Source organism: Chionomys nivalis, chromosome 8 (assembly GCF_950005125.1).
Source record: "Chionomys nivalis chromosome 8, mChiNiv1.1, whole genome shotgun sequence".
Taxonomy (NCBI): Eukaryota; Metazoa; Chordata; class Mammalia; order Rodentia; family Cricetidae; genus Chionomys; species Chionomys nivalis.
The window spans coordinates 96483083-96500662 of NC_080093.1; the positions used below are offsets into that span (position 1 = coordinate 96483083).

At 54.7% G+C, this 17580-nt stretch overlaps 1 protein-coding gene across 4 annotated transcripts; it reads left to right on the forward strand.

Annotated features, from left to right (window-relative positions):
• Positions 1 to 628: 628 nt before the first annotated feature.
• Relt (RELT TNF receptor) lies at positions 629 to 17043 on the forward strand. 4 transcript variants are annotated; one of them, XR_009057615.1, is made up of 13 exons: positions 629 to 904; positions 2315 to 2453; positions 10158 to 10227; positions 11501 to 11575; positions 11694 to 11860; positions 12045 to 12124; positions 12859 to 13116; positions 14380 to 14460; positions 14753 to 14834; positions 14971 to 15228; positions 15581 to 15779; positions 15936 to 16165; positions 16278 to 17043. XR_009057615.1 is itself a non-coding variant. In XM_057779812.1 (12 exons), the coding sequence occupies exons 3-12, from the start codon at positions 10162 to 10164 to the stop codon at positions 15981 to 15983; spliced, it is 1314 nt and encodes a 437-aa protein (XP_057635795.1). In that variant the 5' UTR covers positions 629 to 904; positions 2315 to 2453; positions 10158 to 10161; the 3' UTR covers positions 15984 to 17043. The 4 variants fall into 4 exon arrangements, 3 of the variants coding, with proteins under 3 accessions (XP_057635795.1, XP_057635796.1, XP_057635797.1); XM_057779812.1 differs by having other exon boundaries at positions 15936 to 17043; XM_057779813.1 differs by having other exon boundaries at positions 629 to 731; positions 15936 to 17043.
• The last annotated feature ends 537 nt before the right edge of the window (positions 17044 to 17580 follow it).

Sequence of the window (17580 nt, forward strand, 5' to 3'; positions counted from 1 at the left end):
ATTTCTTACAGACTCTCTTACTAACTAGTTGGGGGATTCCAGAAGCCAGACTGGGCCTTATCCAAGACGCGGTCGTCGTCATGGGCAACCAATTCCAAAAGAAAGAAAATTCCCAGGAAGTGGTCGCTGTGGCTCTAGTTACGCAGCCAATAATGACAGTACCTGAGTAGCATTTAAATCTCAAGCGCTGCCGGGCGGTGGTGGCGCACGCCTTTAATCCCAGCACTCGGGAGGCAGGGGCAGGCGGATCTCTGTGAGTTCGAGACCAGCCTGGTCTACAAGAGCTAGTTCCAGGACAGGTTCCAAACCACAGAGAAACCCTGTCTCGAAAAACCAAAAAAAAAAAACACAAGCCCGTTATTTCTTGGTTTGGAGCCCCGCCCCCCGCCCCCTCAAAGGGACGCGTCCGAAAAGCATCCCGGTCGCCCAGCGCAGCCCCTGCAGTTCCGAGGATCCCCGAGAGGTGGCGATGTAGAGCAGCGGGGCCTGGCGGGAGAATCGTGAGCCCTCGGCCGGCTGGGGGGCGCCGGGCTAGCGGCTGCGAGTCGGGACTCTGACGTCGGGGGCGGGGCCAGAGGCCGTGACGTAAGGGGCGGGGCCGAGCAGCTTTCCCTGCTGGGCCGGCGATTCATTCAAAAGGCGCGCACGGTGCGCGGCCGGCCCCCAGCACTCGCCTCGCGGGGACCCTGGCGCCGCGTCGGACGCGGAGCTGAGCTGGTGCTGCCGGCCAGGTAAGGAGAGCGCGTTCGGCCCGCAGCCCCGCTCTGCTCCTCTGAGGAAGTTCTCCCGCGCGGCGGATGCGGCAGCCCCACTGTCTTGCTCCGACCTGTCCCGTCGCGGCGCATCCCGGAGCTCCCCGACTGCGCGTCCTCCCCACACCCGGCGCTGCGCAGTCTGTCCGAAGGTGCGCGAGGGGAAGCAGCGGAACTTGGCTGCCAAGGGTCGGTGGAACCCGGGAACTTGGATTGACACCAGAATTGGTTGTAGGACGGGACGGCAGCGCCTCGGTGCGGCTGCAACGCGGGGCTGCCGGGAAGGGGGGGGTTTGAACGGTGTCAGCCCGTGACTGTGGGTGACACGGCGCAGGAGGCGGCCTGGCCCGGGTAAACGTGTGGCTGGGACCCTGGGCGGTGACGCCAAGCCTAGCGGGCGGCTCAGAGGGGCTCTGTGTCGGAGACAGGTAGACTGTATGTATGTGATTGTTTGTGAGAGACCCCAGGTCACTGGGGTCACTGTGTGTGGCCTGCAGTGTGACCGGGGCAAGGACCACTAAAATTATGAGTATAAGGTAGAAGAGACGAACCTTAAATAACTTGAGCAAGCCCTGAATCACGGGGTCACAGGGTGCATAAGGAGCCAAGTAGAGAGAGAGAGAGAGAGAGCGCGAGAGAGAATGTGTGTCTGTGTCTGCTTGACTCGGACAGAGTAAGGAGACAGGAGGAGGAACCTGACACCGTCCAGCAGCTGAGGGGCCAAGGAAGATGAGTCTAGGGAATAAAGATCTCTCGAAGGCACCCTTCAGGAGTTCAGGTTAGTGAGTTGTTGTTTGCATCCAGATACAACCTAGCAGAGGGAGAGGAGACCGAAGCTGGGCGGCACTGGGGGGCTAGCCCCTGTAGCACAGACAAAGACCCGAGGTGGTTTCAGTCCTTCACACTCACAACAAACCTCCAACATCTGCCAGGGGCACTCTGTTGTCTGGGTCTTATTATCAGAATCCGCCCCTGCTGGGCCTCAGTCTCCCAGTCTGCACCGAGGTGTGAATAGCCTGTGAATCATCACTTTGGGATCTTCTATTGTTTTGGGGTCAGTCTCTTCCATTCTCCTTTCTCCTCCAGACTGAAGGACTGCAGTGGGGGTGGGGGCAGGCTTCTGGTGGTTTGCATCCATGTGCTGGGGAAGGTTCGAAACAGTCTTGCCCACAGACTCCCGCTCAAAAGCCACCTTGTCTTTTAGATCCTGAAATCTCAATCCAAAGACACTCTCTACTCAGGTCTCTTTTCTTCAGGGGGAATATTTGTTCTCCAGCAATGAATGGTCTCTGATCTGGACTTGGAGTTCTTGCTTAATCCTCATCTGGGAAAGAGTACTCTGAGGCTCCTGCTCCCAGAAGAGGGTCAGTGCCATTCATGTAGAAAGGGTGGCAACTGGGCTCCCTAGCTCCGGAGGTGGCAGTGGGGTACCACACCTGATAGAAGATGTATGTGGAGTTCTGCTTTCTGTAATTCTCTGAAAATGTTGTTGGATTTTGAGGTGCAGCGGCTGGCCCTGCTGTAAACACTTTGTAACGTGCTGCTTTACTGAATCCTTGCAGTGGTCCTGAGACGTGGTGACTGTTGACGCGTTAGTACTTGAGGCTCAGAGAACCACAGTGACTTGTTCAAGGTTCAAAGTCAGGACGGTGCCTGGACTGGAGCCCTGTGAGGTGCTTGGAGAGGATCACCACCTTCCTGGTAATTGCTCGTGGCTTATCTGGGACCCCATCTCACATACTGGGGCTGGCGGACCTGGCACAAAGTTAGATTCGTGTGCACACACGGCTAGCAAATTGCAAGTGGGTGTTTTACATGGTCTTCCTGTTCCTTCTCTCTGCTGAGCCAGAGATCACCAGAAAGACCAGGGGTGGCAGGGATAGTGTCCTTCATCATACGTGAGAGGTCCCTCTCCCATCTGCTATGGTGGGGAGCAGATAAAGTGACCTTGTGCTTGTACCCTGCCCAATCTGGGTCTGTGTCCCCCCATTTTTCCCAGATACCCCTTCTTACCTGATCACTGCTGATGCTTGGCGTAGAGCTTGGGCTGGGGATCAGGGTGTCCCTCAGTCCTCCCTGGAATGATTGGAGCTGTGCTTTTGGGGCTGTTGAAAATAGCTGTCTTGGTCTCCAGGGGCTGAGCCCAAGTTATTTCCATCTCTAGCATAGAGGTAGAAATAGCTCAGGGCCAGCAAAAGGAGAGAGGGGAGAAGGGCTAACTAAGGGTTAACTCCCCCTTCTAGCCCAGCATCTGTGGAGCCCCCAGCTCTACTCAGTGCCCCACCCAAGCCAAACCATTCTGGGAATTTGGGCCTCTGGGGATGACACTGGGGCCAAGCTTGGTTTCTATTTGGTGTGGTAGCTGCTAGACGGAGGTGCCTGTGTCTACCATTGGTATAAAACAGAGGGACCCAACTTACAGAGCCAACAGGCTCAGCTCCACTTTACACAGGGCACAGCCAGCTCCTAGCCTTGCTGGTCTCGTCTCTACTTTACCTCCTTCTGCTTGACCCCTGGGCACTTGGGCGGCAAGGGAAGCAGGTTCTACCACAGCTTTGCAAACTTCTGCTCCTGCTCTGGCTCTCTCTGCATGCCCAACTGCTTTTTTGGATTTTGTGTTTTCAGTGCCATGGGTTGAACCCAGAGCCTTGTGCATGTTAAGTTGGGCTGGGCTAGTTAGAAAAGCAAGCACTGCAACCCTGCCAAGTGCTCAGCCCTTAAGGCTGTCAGCCCCGTCCTCCAGAGAGTCCTTCTAGACATAGGCTCGGAAGCCAGGAATCAAAGAGAAAGCACTTTCAAGACCCTAGTGCCACTGGGTCCAAATTCAGGTCTATGGCCTTGACGTCCAGAATTCTTTCCTGGGCTATCCACCCTGGGAAAGACGAACACTCTATAAATAAACTGCCCATGCGGCTCCCAGAGTGTGGTTGGTTGGTTGGCACAGATAGAGGGGGATGGAGGGGCCTTCTGTGGCCAATTAGAGGCAGGGTCCAAATGTGAGTTTGAGAGAAGGAACTGAACTTGTTCCTGTGTGTGCTCACAGTGGGAAGGACCTGAGAGCCCTGTACTCTGCCTCCTTCCTTGCCTCCCTGAGGCAGCTTCCTTACTACTGGCAAAGGTTAAAGGAGATGAAGAAGTGATAGCTGAGTGGGCGCCCTGAAGGGTGGGGTGGGGGCTGGGCTCAGGCCTGCTTGTGAAGAATTGCTGCTAGCCTGTGTGTTCTGGATCTTCTCCCTATACCATGAGATCACCTGAGTTATGGCAGGTGGGGCTGCATGGGAACCGCAGAACTGTCCCTTGCTGCTCAGTCTGCTTTCCTGACCCTTTGGTTTTAGCTGTGTGGAATCAAGCGCATGCCGACCTCCAAGGCATGGCTACCTGGATCTCACGCTGCTGAGACTTACGGACTTGGGCTCCTCCTGCCGTGCTTTAGACACCCAAGCACCTTGGCAGCCTTGATGGGAGGGACACTGCTTGTTTTGAGCCTGAGTTCGCCCAGTGGCCCTTGTGAGGCTGTGGTGTTAGAAATGGTAGTGCTAGCTGGGCATTGGTGGCGCACGCCTTTAATCCAGCACTACCCAGCAGAGGCAGGTGGATCTCTTGAGTTTGAGGTCAGCCTGGTCTACAAAGTAAGTTCCAGGAGCCAGGGCTACACAGAGAAACTCTGTGTCAAAAAACCAAAAAAACTGAAACCAAAACAGCAACAACCAAACCAAAAAGAACTGAACCGGTAGATCTTGGCCAGCATTGCTTTTTTCGTTATTTTCTTTTTCATTTCTTTTTGTTGTTGTTGTTGTTGTTTTGTTTTCTGTTTTTCTGAGACAGAGTTTCTCTGTGTAGCTTTGGAGCCTGTCCTGGCACTTGCTCTGTAGACCAGGCTGGCCTGGAACTCACAGAGATCCGCCTGCCTCTGCCTCCAAGTGCTGGGATTAAAAAAAGCTTGCGTTACTACTGCCTGACTGGCCAGCATTGCTTAAGTGAAAATCCAAATATGCCCTCCACATCCTTTGAGGTCCCAAACTCAAGACAGGTTAAGTGACCTGTTCAAGGTCACAGAGCCACTAGTGACAGCCGGAGCTGCAGCTCAGGTGGGCTGTCTCGGAGGCTAGCCTTGCCCCTGCTGGCACTAACATCATACACATGCCCAGTCCGGCCTCAGCACACCTCCTCTGCGTGGGCCTCAGTCCCCAGCACCCGAATCTAAGGAGTTGGAGAGCTAGCAGGAACCCTGTGGTTTCTCCTCAGTTTCCTTAAATTTCTGTTCCAGTCAACCAAATTGGGATGATTGAGTCAGGGTGGATGCTGAGCATTAGCAATGCAATAAAAAGTGGGGGGTGCGGTGGGGGCGGAAGCAGCATGACTGAGGGGTGAACCTGTGTTTTCTCCCTGGGTCCTTGCAGACCCGTCTTCCGGCCATTTTTTGTTTGTTTGTTTGTTTGTTTTGTTTTATCCGGAACTCACTTTGTAGACCAGGCTGGCCTGGAGAACTGGGATTACGGGATTAAAGGTGTAGTTGCCACTGCCAGCAGCGGGTTCCAGGTGAGGTGACCTGAGCTGGCTGTTTGCTTCTCTCTGGACTGGTAAATCTTATTACCTTTCAGACCTAGTTCTTTTTAAAAATTTGTTCCAGTGTTTGTTTAATTTGTATTGGCTGGGTGTGGAAGTCAGCACACAACCTGCAGGAGCCAGTTCTTTCCCTTCTAGAGACTGAACCCAGATCATTCGGTGTTGGTGGCAGGCCCCTTAGCCCTTGACCAAGCCCTTGCTCAGCTCGCTCAGCCTCTCAGTCCCTGCAATGGACCGTGGAAGCCTGTGTTGAGAGATCCAGCAGGACCCGGCCTGGAGAGGAAATGTGACACGGGACATCCCAGCTCTGTCCTGGGGGTGACTGCCTCTGTTGTCTCAGACACCGCTTTATCCCTAGACTTATCCCAGGAAGGAGGAATTCGTTTCCTACTCAGACCTGAGGAGCTGGGAGAGCCAGATCCCGCTGCCTCAGCCCTTTTCTTAGCCTTAAGGAGTCAATTAGCCCTTTCAGCCCCTCCTGCCTGCCTTACCACCTGAGCTGCTGAAATGCGGGCCCTGGCTGCCAGGAGGCCTGATGAACAGAGCCGTGTGCAGCTCCTGCTGCCCTGAAGTGGCACGGGAAGAAAGCAGGGAGCGGGACACCCTTCTTTCTGCATAGCCCCTAAGCCGCTTTCATTTATCTCTGGGCCTTCAACCTCAGCAGCAGCCCTGGGAGCTGCCCTTCCTGCCTCTGGGAATTCCCAGACTTCCCCAGTCTTCTTGGTTCCTGTGGTTTCTAACGTTCTTTTCTGTGTGACATGGCAGAAACTAGCACAATATCCAAAAGGGCATGGGTGCGGGTGGGGGCCACACCTCCGCAGGCCTCGCCTAGGTCTGTCTAGTACACCTTCAGTAGAACCCCCATCCGTCTGTACTTCTGCACTAGCCTTCTCACCATCAGATTGACTAGGCTTCAGGGTTGGAAAGGCAGAGACAAGACAGTCCTGGGCGCCGTCCCTTCCCTAGTACTATGGGATCCTCATGTGTGACTTCCCCCAACTGTTTACTCAAGTTTGAAAAGGGAATTTCACCTCTGCTGTGGATTGGAGGTGAGCTGTGGGAGGGATAGTGCCCTGCTGAGGTCTGTTCCTTTCTGTTAGGGAAGCCAGCAATGCCCTAGCAGCCTTAGCTGGCACCCAGTGTGGGCACTGCCCTACTTCAGCCCTAGTTGCCAGGGAACCACTGGGTCCCTTGCTAACCTGGATTCCTCTATTGATGTTGCCATTGTGCTGCCGGGTGTAGTCACTGCTGAGGAAGGCTTGGGTCCTGCTTTGTTTCCAGGCAACCCTGGCCTCGAGAGGCGGCAGAGAAGCCACAGGCAGGGAGACAGAATCTACCTTCTTCCCTGGCTTACCCCAGGACCGGCGCTGATCCCACCCCCTCCGTGGTACTCTTGGCTGGCAGCTACCTCTGCTCTATGCTTCAGGGTTCCCACAGGCCCTGGGGAAAAGTGCAAACTCAGCCTGACCTGGGCTCTGCTTAGTCTTCCCAACCCCTCTCCTATACCTCCACCCCTAGAGTGGCCTGCTGGGTATTTCCTATGTACTTGATTCCTTCCTAATCATTGATCATAACTACAGAAGAGAATTTCCCATGCCTCACACTTGCTGGTCAGACAAATGGGGAAAGTGAGGCACGATCTTACTCTGTGCCAATCCTGTGCTGAGAACTGAACGTGAATTTTCTCATTTCGCCTTCACATGAGCCGTCTGCAAGGGGTCCCACAGCTCCCCAGCCAGTGCAGGGCAGAGGAGGGCAAGCTTGTGCTCAGTGATGTTTCCCAGTCACCAGAGGGCTTCAGGAACACGTTAAGACCGGCCTGTCTCTGGGATTCTCTCTCTGGCATAGCTGGGTAGTCTTCTGAAGACATCTCTCCTACTTCTCATCCCCAGTACAGCCCACACCCAGCATAGCACTGGGCACAGAGGACAGCTTGTAGTAAGAAAGGGGACTGGGCAAATGGCACCATTGCTGAGGGGAGGGGTGGTGGTTGGGGCCTCCAGGAGGAAGTGACTTTGAACTGCTTTCTGGAGGAAGAGTAGGTGTTGGCCAAAAGTGATGGGAGGGGTTTCTGAAGCGTCGAGTCGCTGAGAGAGAATCCAATCCAAAGGTGGCTGGTGTGTGTGTGTGCGCGCGCGCGCATGTTTGTGTAAGGAGGTTTTCAGTGGTGTGTGGGGGACACCATTCTGAGGTGGGGGAGCTGACTCAGGGCACGCCACATCTGTCAGGACACCTAGGCTGCAGGTAAGGTTGATCTAGAGGTCAGAAGAGGTGGACAGAGGCCTTGGAAGTTCTCAGGGAGTGTGCTGGGGGACCTTGGCAGGGGTTATGGGTAAACCCACAGATTCTAGGAAAGAGGAAGTCGCCTGAGGCCTGGGCGGGCAATACAGCTTCCTCTTTCTGTGAAGCCTCTGGGGCTGCTCCTCCCTGGGGCAGCTGCTGCTGGCAGCTTCTGCAGTTTGGAGTGCTGTTGCAGCTTTGCTAGTTTGGCTTGTACTCAGGGAATTTCTAGTCTGATTGTTTGGGCCTTAGCCCCCCTGAGGCTCCAGTTCCACGCCTGGGTTGGGTGCTTGGGCTTTGCGGTGAATAAAAAAGACAACCCTGCCCTGACTGCTGTCTGGTTGGGGGACAAGCAGTGAACAAGCCAGCCAACAAATACTTAATTACCACCCCTGGAAGTGTGGGGAGGAAGTCCCGTGACCCACTTGAGGCCCATTACCTGGGCTATGCTTTTTGACAGACTCCTGCCACACAAGATAAACAGCCTGCGCTGCAGTTGTACAAGGAAGCCAAGGCTAGGGAAGCTGGGGGCTCAGGTAGTTAAGAGTGGCCTGTGAGCTAACTCCTTCTGCACTAGAACTTGCCCCTGAACTGTGTGACTAGGCTAACTCCCTTCCTCCCTCTGGTACCTGGAGCTGGAAGAGCTTTCTGGGCTTTTCCCTCCACCTTTGAGCAGCAGTGTGCCCGTTTCTCTCAGCTCAGGTAGCCTTCAGGAGGTGTTAGGCTTTGGAGGTATCCCTGACTGTCTGGTGTTCTAGACAAGGGAAGTATGGGGGCCTCCACTGACCCCCCCGCTGACCTAGGGTCTTCTCTAACCTTGCTTTCTCATGGGTTTCTAGCGTAGTAGATGCTGGGGGGGGGGTGGAGATTGCAGTAGCAGGCAGGCACATGTGTGCATGTGCCTGAGCAGGCAGATGGGCAGGAGGGCTTCAGTCTGGTTGAGAGTGGGGCCATGCAGCCAGACTGGGGTAAGTGCCAGTTCTGTGGTAATTAGAAGGTGCATAATTAGAAGGCAAGGGATGCTGGGTGGCGGCTGTAGTGGGGATGCCTGAGTGGGCCCACTCGGGCTCTGAGGACAGGGCAGTCTCAGATCACTCGGTTTCTGGCCCGTCTGCAGATGAGCAGCTGCAGAGCCTCTGTGGCTCAGCTCACCCAGAAGGGGCTGCTGGGGTCCAGGTGGTCCTGGGCTCATCTGGGCTTTGAGTTTTACCTCTTGCGTTTCTCCCCTCGTCCGAGTTCTGTGGGCTCTTGGGGCTGGGATCGTGCTGTGGGGTTTGTGGTCAAGTCTGTGATGATGAGATCTTCCGAGGACTGCAGAGAGGCCATGGAATATGGTCTGGAGGGGACACTGTGGTGCAGAACCTGGTAGGCAGTTTTGTGACTGAATTTGAGGAGGGACGCGTCAAGGAATGAGTCAGGAGTGCCATCTGTTGAGTGTTGACTGCCGCATGCATGCAGCCTTTACCTACTCTGGAGCCTGGAGCCGTCCTTCCCTGTCCCTGGTCTTCCCCTTAATTGGCCTGGAGCCCAAGAGGGGGCCGCTGCCAGTGACCTGGAGAGTCCCTGGGTGCTGTGACGCCAGCCCCTCCCCCTCCCCTGGGTGTAACTTTAATCCCTAACCCTACTGTGGTATTCATGGGGCCAGGCCCAGGTCAGATGGCGGATAGGTTTCCTCTGCTCCACTCTTGTTTCCAGCCAGGAAGCCTGGCCACCAGCAGAGAGGGGGCTCTGAGATTGGAACCTCCTGCGAGCAACATGTACTCTGCATTAAAACAGCCTGTGGCCCTTGTCCAGGGGGTGGGGGAGGGCTAGGTCTGTGAGCACCCCACCCCACCTGTGACCCTGACTGGGAAATACACATGAATTTTCTGTTGCCTGTTCCGAATCCAATCTGTTTGCCATAGTGTCCTCTGAGACGGAGCTCCCTGTGGACACTGGTGATCCTAATTCCCTAGAGCAGAAGCATGTCTGGTCTCCAGCAGGCTGAATGCCAGACGGTAACCCTCCCTCCCAGGTCTGCCATGATACCTGGGCAGGCAGAGATGCTAGCACCTAGGCCCAGGCCTCCCTGGGGGAGGTGTAGAGGAGGAACAGGCCTGTGACAGAGCTGGCTTTGAAGGATGAGGGCCTTGCTGTATGTAGCCGAACCTTTGAGAATTAAGGCAGAGTGTGAGAGGCTGGAGATAAGAGCAAGGGTAGAGGTGCTGCAACCGTCTTAAACACCCAGCGCAGGCCTTCCTCAGCTTCCTTCCTCTTGCCCCTCTGATGCCTCAGGGCACCTGGCTGTTTATGGAAGGGGAAGGAAGCACTTCCTGCTTTGAGAAACCTCCTGAGCTATAGAACCCTCAGCTTCCCTCCCGCCACAGCCATACCTAGAAGGCTAGCCCTAGCCAGGTCAGTCCTACCTCTGCTCAGACCTGCGTCCTGCCATGTAGGGCAAGTGCTTGCCCAGCACCCAACAGCAGTCCTCCTGAACGTGGCTTGAGGGGCGGGGGTAGACAATCAAGCCATTCCTGCTTGCTCTGGCCACTCCTCCGACCCTTCCTTTATCTGCCCTAGGTCAATGTCACTCCAGGGCCTGATGATGAAGTGGACCTTGCTGGGCTGGCCCCTGTCTTGCCTCTTTGTGGTGAGTTGGAGAAGGGCCCCAGAGAAGCTAGACTAACTGGTGTCTGAGCGTGCACCACAGTGCTCCAGGGTAGAGGGTCAGGCACTGCTCAGGAGTCTCAGGCTCTGGTGGACTTAAACTCAGTGTTTCTTGGAAGACCCAATGAAGTGTCTATTAACACTCCCTGGCATGCAGTTGTGACCCCGTAGACACAGGCAATCTAGAAGAGACAGGCAAGCCAGGGATTCAGCTTCCTAAGCAATTTCCACATGGGCCAGAGGGATTTCCTAGGAAAGCAAGGTACTTGCCTCAGGCAGGTGTGGGGCAAAGCCAGGAGGGCAGGAGGGGACCTGGAAGACTTTGAGCACCTCCTGCTGGATGTGGGGTCTGTATTAGTTTAGGGAAGCTCGGATTCTGGGGCTGGAGTCAGAACACCTTGGGGTCTGTGAGGTCTTTCTACTGTGGCTGTGGAAGCCCAGGGGTGGCAGACTGAGGTCTCCAGGAGAGAGCCTCCAGCCTTAGCAGGTGCTGGCGGCCAGGTCTGACCTTCTGCCTTTAGGGTAGCTCCGTTCTGGTGCCCTCTACTCTAGCAGCTGGGGCCACGTCGGAGAACAGGGTCTTCCCATACCAGGAGTTGTGCAGGTAGTCCGTGCGTTCACTTGAGTGGGAAACAGAGGGAGGCCACCAGAGATGGGGCTAGTGACCCACATCTAGAAGAGCATTCCTTTGGGACGTGGCATGCCCTGTTTAAGTGCAGGGTATGAATGGGATGGCTGTGGCCCAGGGGGAGGTCACAGAGGAGAATGTGGTCTCAGACTCAGCCCAGGGCCCAGAATAGTAAGTGAGCGCGAGCTGCAGCCTTGGCTGCAGGCACGATAAACAGAGGGTAGTTAATGACATGCCCAGCTTGGGGGAGCGGCGGGGGAGGCATGCAGCAGGAAGGGAGACAATCTCAGAAGAATTCGGAAGCACTTCCTCCTCATCTGTCTGGGGTGAGGAGTGTAACTCATCTGAAAGAGCTATAATTCAGATGCTCAAGAGCTTCGGTCCTGATCCTGTCTGGGGCTTCCCAGTATTTTCCAGAACAGATATAATTCTTTCTTTACCTAGACACTGGTAGTGCAACAGAATGGCAGAGGCAGGCTCTTAGAGTGTGCCTGAAGCCTGGGAGGGAGCCCATGTGGTCTGCATTCACTCAGGAAGTAGGTAGTGAGCAGATGACCCTGAAAGCCTCATGCCTATCACTTTCTTCCTCTGTGGCCACATCTTCTGTGTTCCACCTGCATTCTTCCAGCTGCTGCCCTGGCCTCTGGCCACTCCAACATCAATAACTCCTTGGCTGTGTCCACCGGGCAAGGAACCTGACCTGGTGAGCGATACACTGTCCTATCCCGGGAAGACTCTTGAGGGCAGAGGGAGGCCTGAATGTCCATGCCCAGGGCCTTAGGCCTAACTTCTGGCCTTATAATCTTTTTCCTCTCCCACAGGACCCAGGGCAGGGCACATTATGCCGAACCTGCCCCCCAGGCACCTTCTCAGTCTTATGGGACTCCCATCCATGCCAGCCTCATTATCGCTGCAGCCTTCGAAGGAGGTTGGAGGCCCAGGCTGGCACATCAACTCATGATACAGTGTGTGGAGACTGCCAGCCTGGGTGAGCACAGGGTGAGGGTGGGGCTCATGCTGGGCTCTTGGCCCACTGCTGCCTGATGGGCCTCGCTTCCTGTGTATGACATGGATTGGTGGCACCATTGAGGGCACTTGGTAGGAAGGAATCCAGTTTTTCCTAAGGACACATTTTAACTTCTGGAGCTCAGTGCCATCTTTCCTCCCTGCAGATGGTTTGGGTCTCGGGGAGTTCCTCATGTTCCATGTCAGCCATGCTCCAAGGCACCTCCAAATACTGGTGGCTGTGACGGTGAGTGACAGATGGTGCGGTAGGTAGGAAAGGGGGCCAATGAATTTGAGCCCAAGAGCCCATGGAGCATCCATGTGGGGACAATAGGGTCCTTCTCCAGACCATAGGAGATCAGGCAGTCAGAAGGTCTAGATGGTCAGCCACCTTGCTCTTGAGTGATTGAGAGCATCCAGTATCTGGTAGCTACCATGAGGATTGAGGATTCGCCTCCTTTTGGTCCTGTTGTCCCTGTCCTCCCCATAAGAGCCCTACGGATGCGTGTGAGCATGCACCTGTGCCCTTGTAGTTACCTGTGACCCATGGCTTCTTACCAGAGCCAACACTTCTTGAGGCTACTAACTCATGTGAGTAGGATTCCTGTGTCCCTTTGTCTAGGAGTGTGCCATATGTGTCTGTCTGCGTGAGGGGCAATGAGAGGTTGAGGCCCAAAGGAGCCTCATTGGATAGTCAAAGAGGAAAGGCGTCAGCTGACTTTTGTCTCCCGAGTGTGGCAGGTGGGTTGTCTTGGGATATTAGTTTTCCTCCAGCTTTGTGCTCAGGTCCTTGGACTTACTGTCATCACCCCTGCTCCAGCCTCCTACCCCGACCTACCCAGGGCTCCCAAGGCTCGGCCAAGGCAGACACAGCAGGTCAGGCAGAGAGCCTTTCTGAGGCTGAGGAGGGACAGTACCAGCCTCGCAACTTCTTTGTATGTTTTTCTCTGCTGCCTTGCTCCCATCCTCTGTGGCATTCAGAATCAGGGCGACGGACCCGGCGTGGTGTGGAAGTGGCAGCAGGTACCGGTAGCAACAGTGAGCCTCGGCAGTCTGGGAACAGCACTCGGGCAGGCGGCCCTGAGGAGACAGCTGCCCAGTATGCCGTGATCGCCATCGTACCTGTCTTTTGCCTCATGGGGCTTCTGGGGATTCTGGTGTGCAACCTGCTCAAGCGGAAGGGTTACCACTGCACGGCCCACAAGGACGTTGGGCCCAGCCCTGGAGGAGGAGGCAGTGGTAAGGCCTGACTAGGTCCAGGTGGGGGGCTAGGGACTTTGGAAGGGACCTTCCTGGTCTATAGGTGTGACAGGAGAGGCCTGCAGAGGGCTAATCAGGAAGGCCTCCTGGAGGTGCTGTGCAGCAGCCTTGATGGCAACAGTGCAGACATGGAGGATTAGAAGGGGCTGAGCTATGGCAACAGGCAGAGGTAAAGTCTTAAGCTGATCAAGTTGGTAAGATTTCTACCTGGGTGAGGCCCTGCTCCACAAGGCTGGGAGTTGGCAGGGGCAGCAGGCTCCAGTTGTCTGATTCAAAGTGACCTCTGGCCTCTGGTCTGGAGCAGGAGAATGCCCTGCATCAGGAGGGCTGGCAGGCCACTTTCTTGGCAAGTGCTGTGTGGGTTCAGGTTTCAGCTCTGCTGTGGTTTGAGATACAAGTACTGGAACCAGAGATAGAAGGCCTTGGGCCCATTGCTTCTTTTGCTGACCAATGTCTCCTGAAGGGTAGAGACCTTCTGGGCAAATGCACTTCTCTGGGCTGTCAGGAGCCTTCTGGCCAAGTCAGCAGAGACACAACCTCCCCCATGCCAGCTTTCAGAGCCGTTCAACTCCTAACCCTAAATTATTGAGGGAGGGTAGCAAGTCAGGGCTGATTTAAAGTTATGTTTGGATATTTTATTTTGGATTTTTAATTTTAATTAATTTTATGTATGTGTATTTTGCCTGCATAATGTATGTATGTATGCAGCAGGTGTGATTCTGGTGATCAGGGAGGCCAGAAGACAGTTTAAGATCCCCTGGAACTAGAGCCAGACAGTTTTAAGTCACTGTGTGAGTACTGAGAACAGGATTCTGCTCCTCTGTGAGAATAAGTACTGTTGAGCTGTATAAAAGTCAGGGCTATTTTATGTAGGACTGTACTTTTTTGCTAGCCTAGAGACTTTAAGTGTTGGCTGCTGCCTGGGTCCATTCGCACACCCTTAAGTAGTTCTCTGGAGAAGGTGGAGTGCAGAGAGGTCACGGGCCTGGAAAGGTGGTGGGAGTTCTGAGCAAGGAGAGCCAAGAAAGGAGCAGTGCCCACCCAGAAGAGGCTGGTGCAGTCTGCAGGGACAGAGTTGAGTCTAGGTGATGGGCCTGTGGGTCCTGTCACTGAACAGCACAGTAGATTCTGCTAAAACTCTGAGCAAGGACTATGATGTCCTCTGCCAGAAGATCCCGGTGTAGCTTGGGAGCCCTGAATCCCTTCTTTCCCAGAATCATGGATTCCTTTTCTTTTCTCTAGGGATCAATCCCGCCTATAGGACAGAGGATGCCAACGAGGACACCATTGGAGTTCTGGTGCGCCTGATCACAGAAAAGAAAGGTGAAGAGAGGGTCTTTATGTTTACCCAATGCCTAGGAGTGGGCGGCGGGGTCCTCCTTCAGAGGATGTTTGGGGAAAGTCCTGCCTAGCTCTGCCTCCCCAGATCAAAGCCTCAGCCTGACTGGTACTCCAACCCTGGATGCTGAGTGATTTTTGACTCTTATCTTGACTGGTGAGGGATGGAGGAAGGGCTCTGGGACAGGGATATGGGAGTAGGCTAGGGCTGTCTGCCGAGCTGTGGGGCGCTCGTTCCTTCACTCTGGAGCTGGGTTCTGATTCCACCTGCCCACAGAGAATGCAGCAGCCCTGGAGGAGTTGTTGAAAGACTATCACAGCAAACAGCTGGTCCAGACAAGCCACAGGCCTGTACCTAGGTGAGTGGTGGGACCTTCAGATAATCAGCTTGCCTCCTGGGGATCCCTACCTGACTGTGTTCCCTTTCATCATGTTACCTGTGTCCCTTTACTTGACGGCTTGCCACAGTGACCATTTCTGCTCCTCCTCCTGCAGGCTGCTGCCAGCCTCCCCCAGCATGCCGCACATCTGTCCGCACCGCCACCACCTCCACACTGTGCAGGGCCTGGCCTCACTCTCTGGCTCCTGCTGCTCCCGTTGTAGCCAGAAGAAGTGGCCAGAGGTGCTGCTGTCTCCTGAGGCAGCAGCTGCCGTCACTCCTGCTCCCACCCTCCTGTCCAACCCATCCAGGGCTCCCAAAGCTAGTGCCAAGGCAGGACGTCAGGGTGAGATCACCATCTTGTCTGTGGGCAGGTAAGGTGGGCACAGACATAGATAAGCAGGTCCTTGGGTCAGCTTAGTACCGACTAGCCTTTCCTGGGCCTTTCTGGGTAGTACGAGTGGCCAAAAGAGTCATTTCCCAGCTATGCTGTCTGACATGCCTCTTGTCCCAAAGGCATGGTCTTGGTGTTACTTCTTAGGCCAAAGGTCTGTCCACTTCTAACTTATGTGGGGCTGCTGGGAGCTGGGCACAAACAGCCTTGTCTCTGGGGGTCTAGGAAGGGCTCTTGGACAGTGTAACAGGCTCAAGCTGTGACCTGGTAGGTGCCTTCTCTGTCCTAGGATCTCCCCCTGATATGGGCTGTGTTGGCGCCTCTCCCTGCAGGTTCCGTGTGGCTCGTATTCCTGAGCAGCGAACCAGTTTGTTGTCATCTGAAGTGAAGACTGTCATGGAGGCTGGGCCTTCGGGGGGTGATCTTCCTGACTCCCCACAGCCCAGTCTTCCCCCTGAGCAGCGGGCACTGCTGGGAAGTGGTGGGAGCCATGCTAAATGGCTGAAGCCTCCCGTAGAGAACAAGACAGAGGTGAGAGCTGGGGGACGTTTTTCTGTTAGCACCTGGGTTGACCCTGACAGAACAGAGGCCCACGGAGGCAGTATGGGGAGCTCTGGGTGGATACCACTTTTGTGAAGCCCAAATGACTGTCTGACTTAGCTCTGACCCCTCAATCCTGATCCCCAGGAGAACCGCTATGTGGTTCGGCTAAGTGAAAGCAATTTGGTCATCTGATGGGCTGTCCAGAGTTAGACGTTCTGCCCTGCTCTGGGAGGTTCTGAAGGCTTTCTGCAGGAGAGAGAGCTGCAGCTGGGACCGAGGACCAAGATCAAAGGCCTAGCAGACAAAACAGCAAAGACCAAGGCCTGGAGGTGGGACCGTCTGCCCCACTGAGGAGGCAGCTCGCCGCGCAGCAAGTGAGCAGGAGATCAAGAGCCCAACCCATTCCTGCAGCCCTAGTCAATTCCCTGCAGGGTGCCCTAACCTGTGCCTGTCCTGAACACATCATAGGAGCCCTCTGTCTTCTAGGAGTCTGGTTTGGCGGAGGAGTGGTGTCTGTACCTGGTCCCCAGCTTGTGCCTTGGGAACTAGTCACTCTTGCCGTGTCCTGGATCCTGGACATGCCTCCCTCTCTTCTGGCAGGCCCTGTAATGGGAAGGGGTAGCAAAGGGCCCTGTTCTGGTGGCAGAGTACCTAGGTCCCAGCTTTTCTGACTGTGAAGTGAAGGAAGGAGAGCTCAGTTCCCAGGACCTTTCCAGTTCTTTACGGAAAGGTCCAGTTCTGTTGGGGGAGCTTGACTTTGCTACCCTCCTATTAGTGGCTTTATCTGGCCTGTTTCTGCTGCTTCCTGGGCTTTGCCCTTCAAGGCTCCCATTGGACTATTATGGCAATGCCTACAGAAGGGGCTTAATGCATGTGCCTGCCCCCACCCTGCTACTTTTAAAGAAACTGAAAAATTACCTGACTTGCACAGGCTCTGGTGCAGAGCCTCAGGCCACCCTGCTGCCTTCGAACTCTGAAGCTGACGGGAGAGGAAGATGGCCGCCTAGAAAGTGCCTCTGGTCTGTGGTTTCCATGCTCCTGTGGTAGTGTCTGCCTGAGTTTTTGGTAGCAGGGGTAACTGCCAATCCAGCCTTAGTCTCTGCTCTGACTCAGGGCCTGGTTATTTATGTGGGGCCGCGCAGGCGCGGGGCCCACTGTCCATCCCATCCCATCTCTTATTTATTGAAACCTGCTGCTGCCCTGTCCCTGCATCTCCAACCCCACACACTTGAGTAATAAAAGGTGGAAAGTGGTGTCATGAGGAGCTTCCTTTCCCGGTTCCCACCTTGGAATCCTGTTTGCTTACCTCATGCTTCCAGGGGCTGAGACAATGTCTTTCCCTTCCTCACACTTTCCTCTGGAGCCAGGGCAATGGGCAAAGCTGGTGTGTTTGTTTCCTTCTCACCAAGGTCCCCAAAGGCCGGGCTTCCCAATAGAAACATAGACTGAGCCATGTGTGTGATTGGAAGTGTTCTAATAATCATTCCAAAAAGCTTTTTAAAAAGGTAAACTTAATTTTAATAATTTTAACCCAGTAAATCCAGAATGTTTTCATTGCAATATAAAATAACTATGAAAATCATGAACGAGCTTTTATTTTTCAGTTTAGAGTCTTCTGTATTTTACACATCTTGACATGAACTAAGTATGTTCAGAGGGCACAAGAGCCATGTGGTGAGTGGCATCAGCTCTACAGGAAGCAGTAGACATGTAGAAGCTCAGAGTGGGAGGGGATGTGTTCCACGAAGTGGGAAGCAATGTGTGCAAAGGCCAGACCAAAGGTGGGAGG

Bases quoted from the DNA above. Each gene is read 5' to 3' on its own strand.
- Relt (XM_057779812.1), top strand. From the start codon at position 10,162: ATGTCACTCCAGGGCCTGATGATGAAGTGGACCTTGCTGGGCTGGCCC. The intron at 10,228-11,500 runs GTGAGTTGGAGA...GCATTCTTCCAG, and splicing joins CCCTGTCTTGCCTCTTTGTG to CTGCTGCCCTGGCCTCTGGC. The intron at 11,861-12,044 runs GTGAGCACAGGG...TCCTCCCTGCAG, and splicing joins TGTGGAGACTGCCAGCCTGG to ATGGTTTGGGTCTCGGGGAG.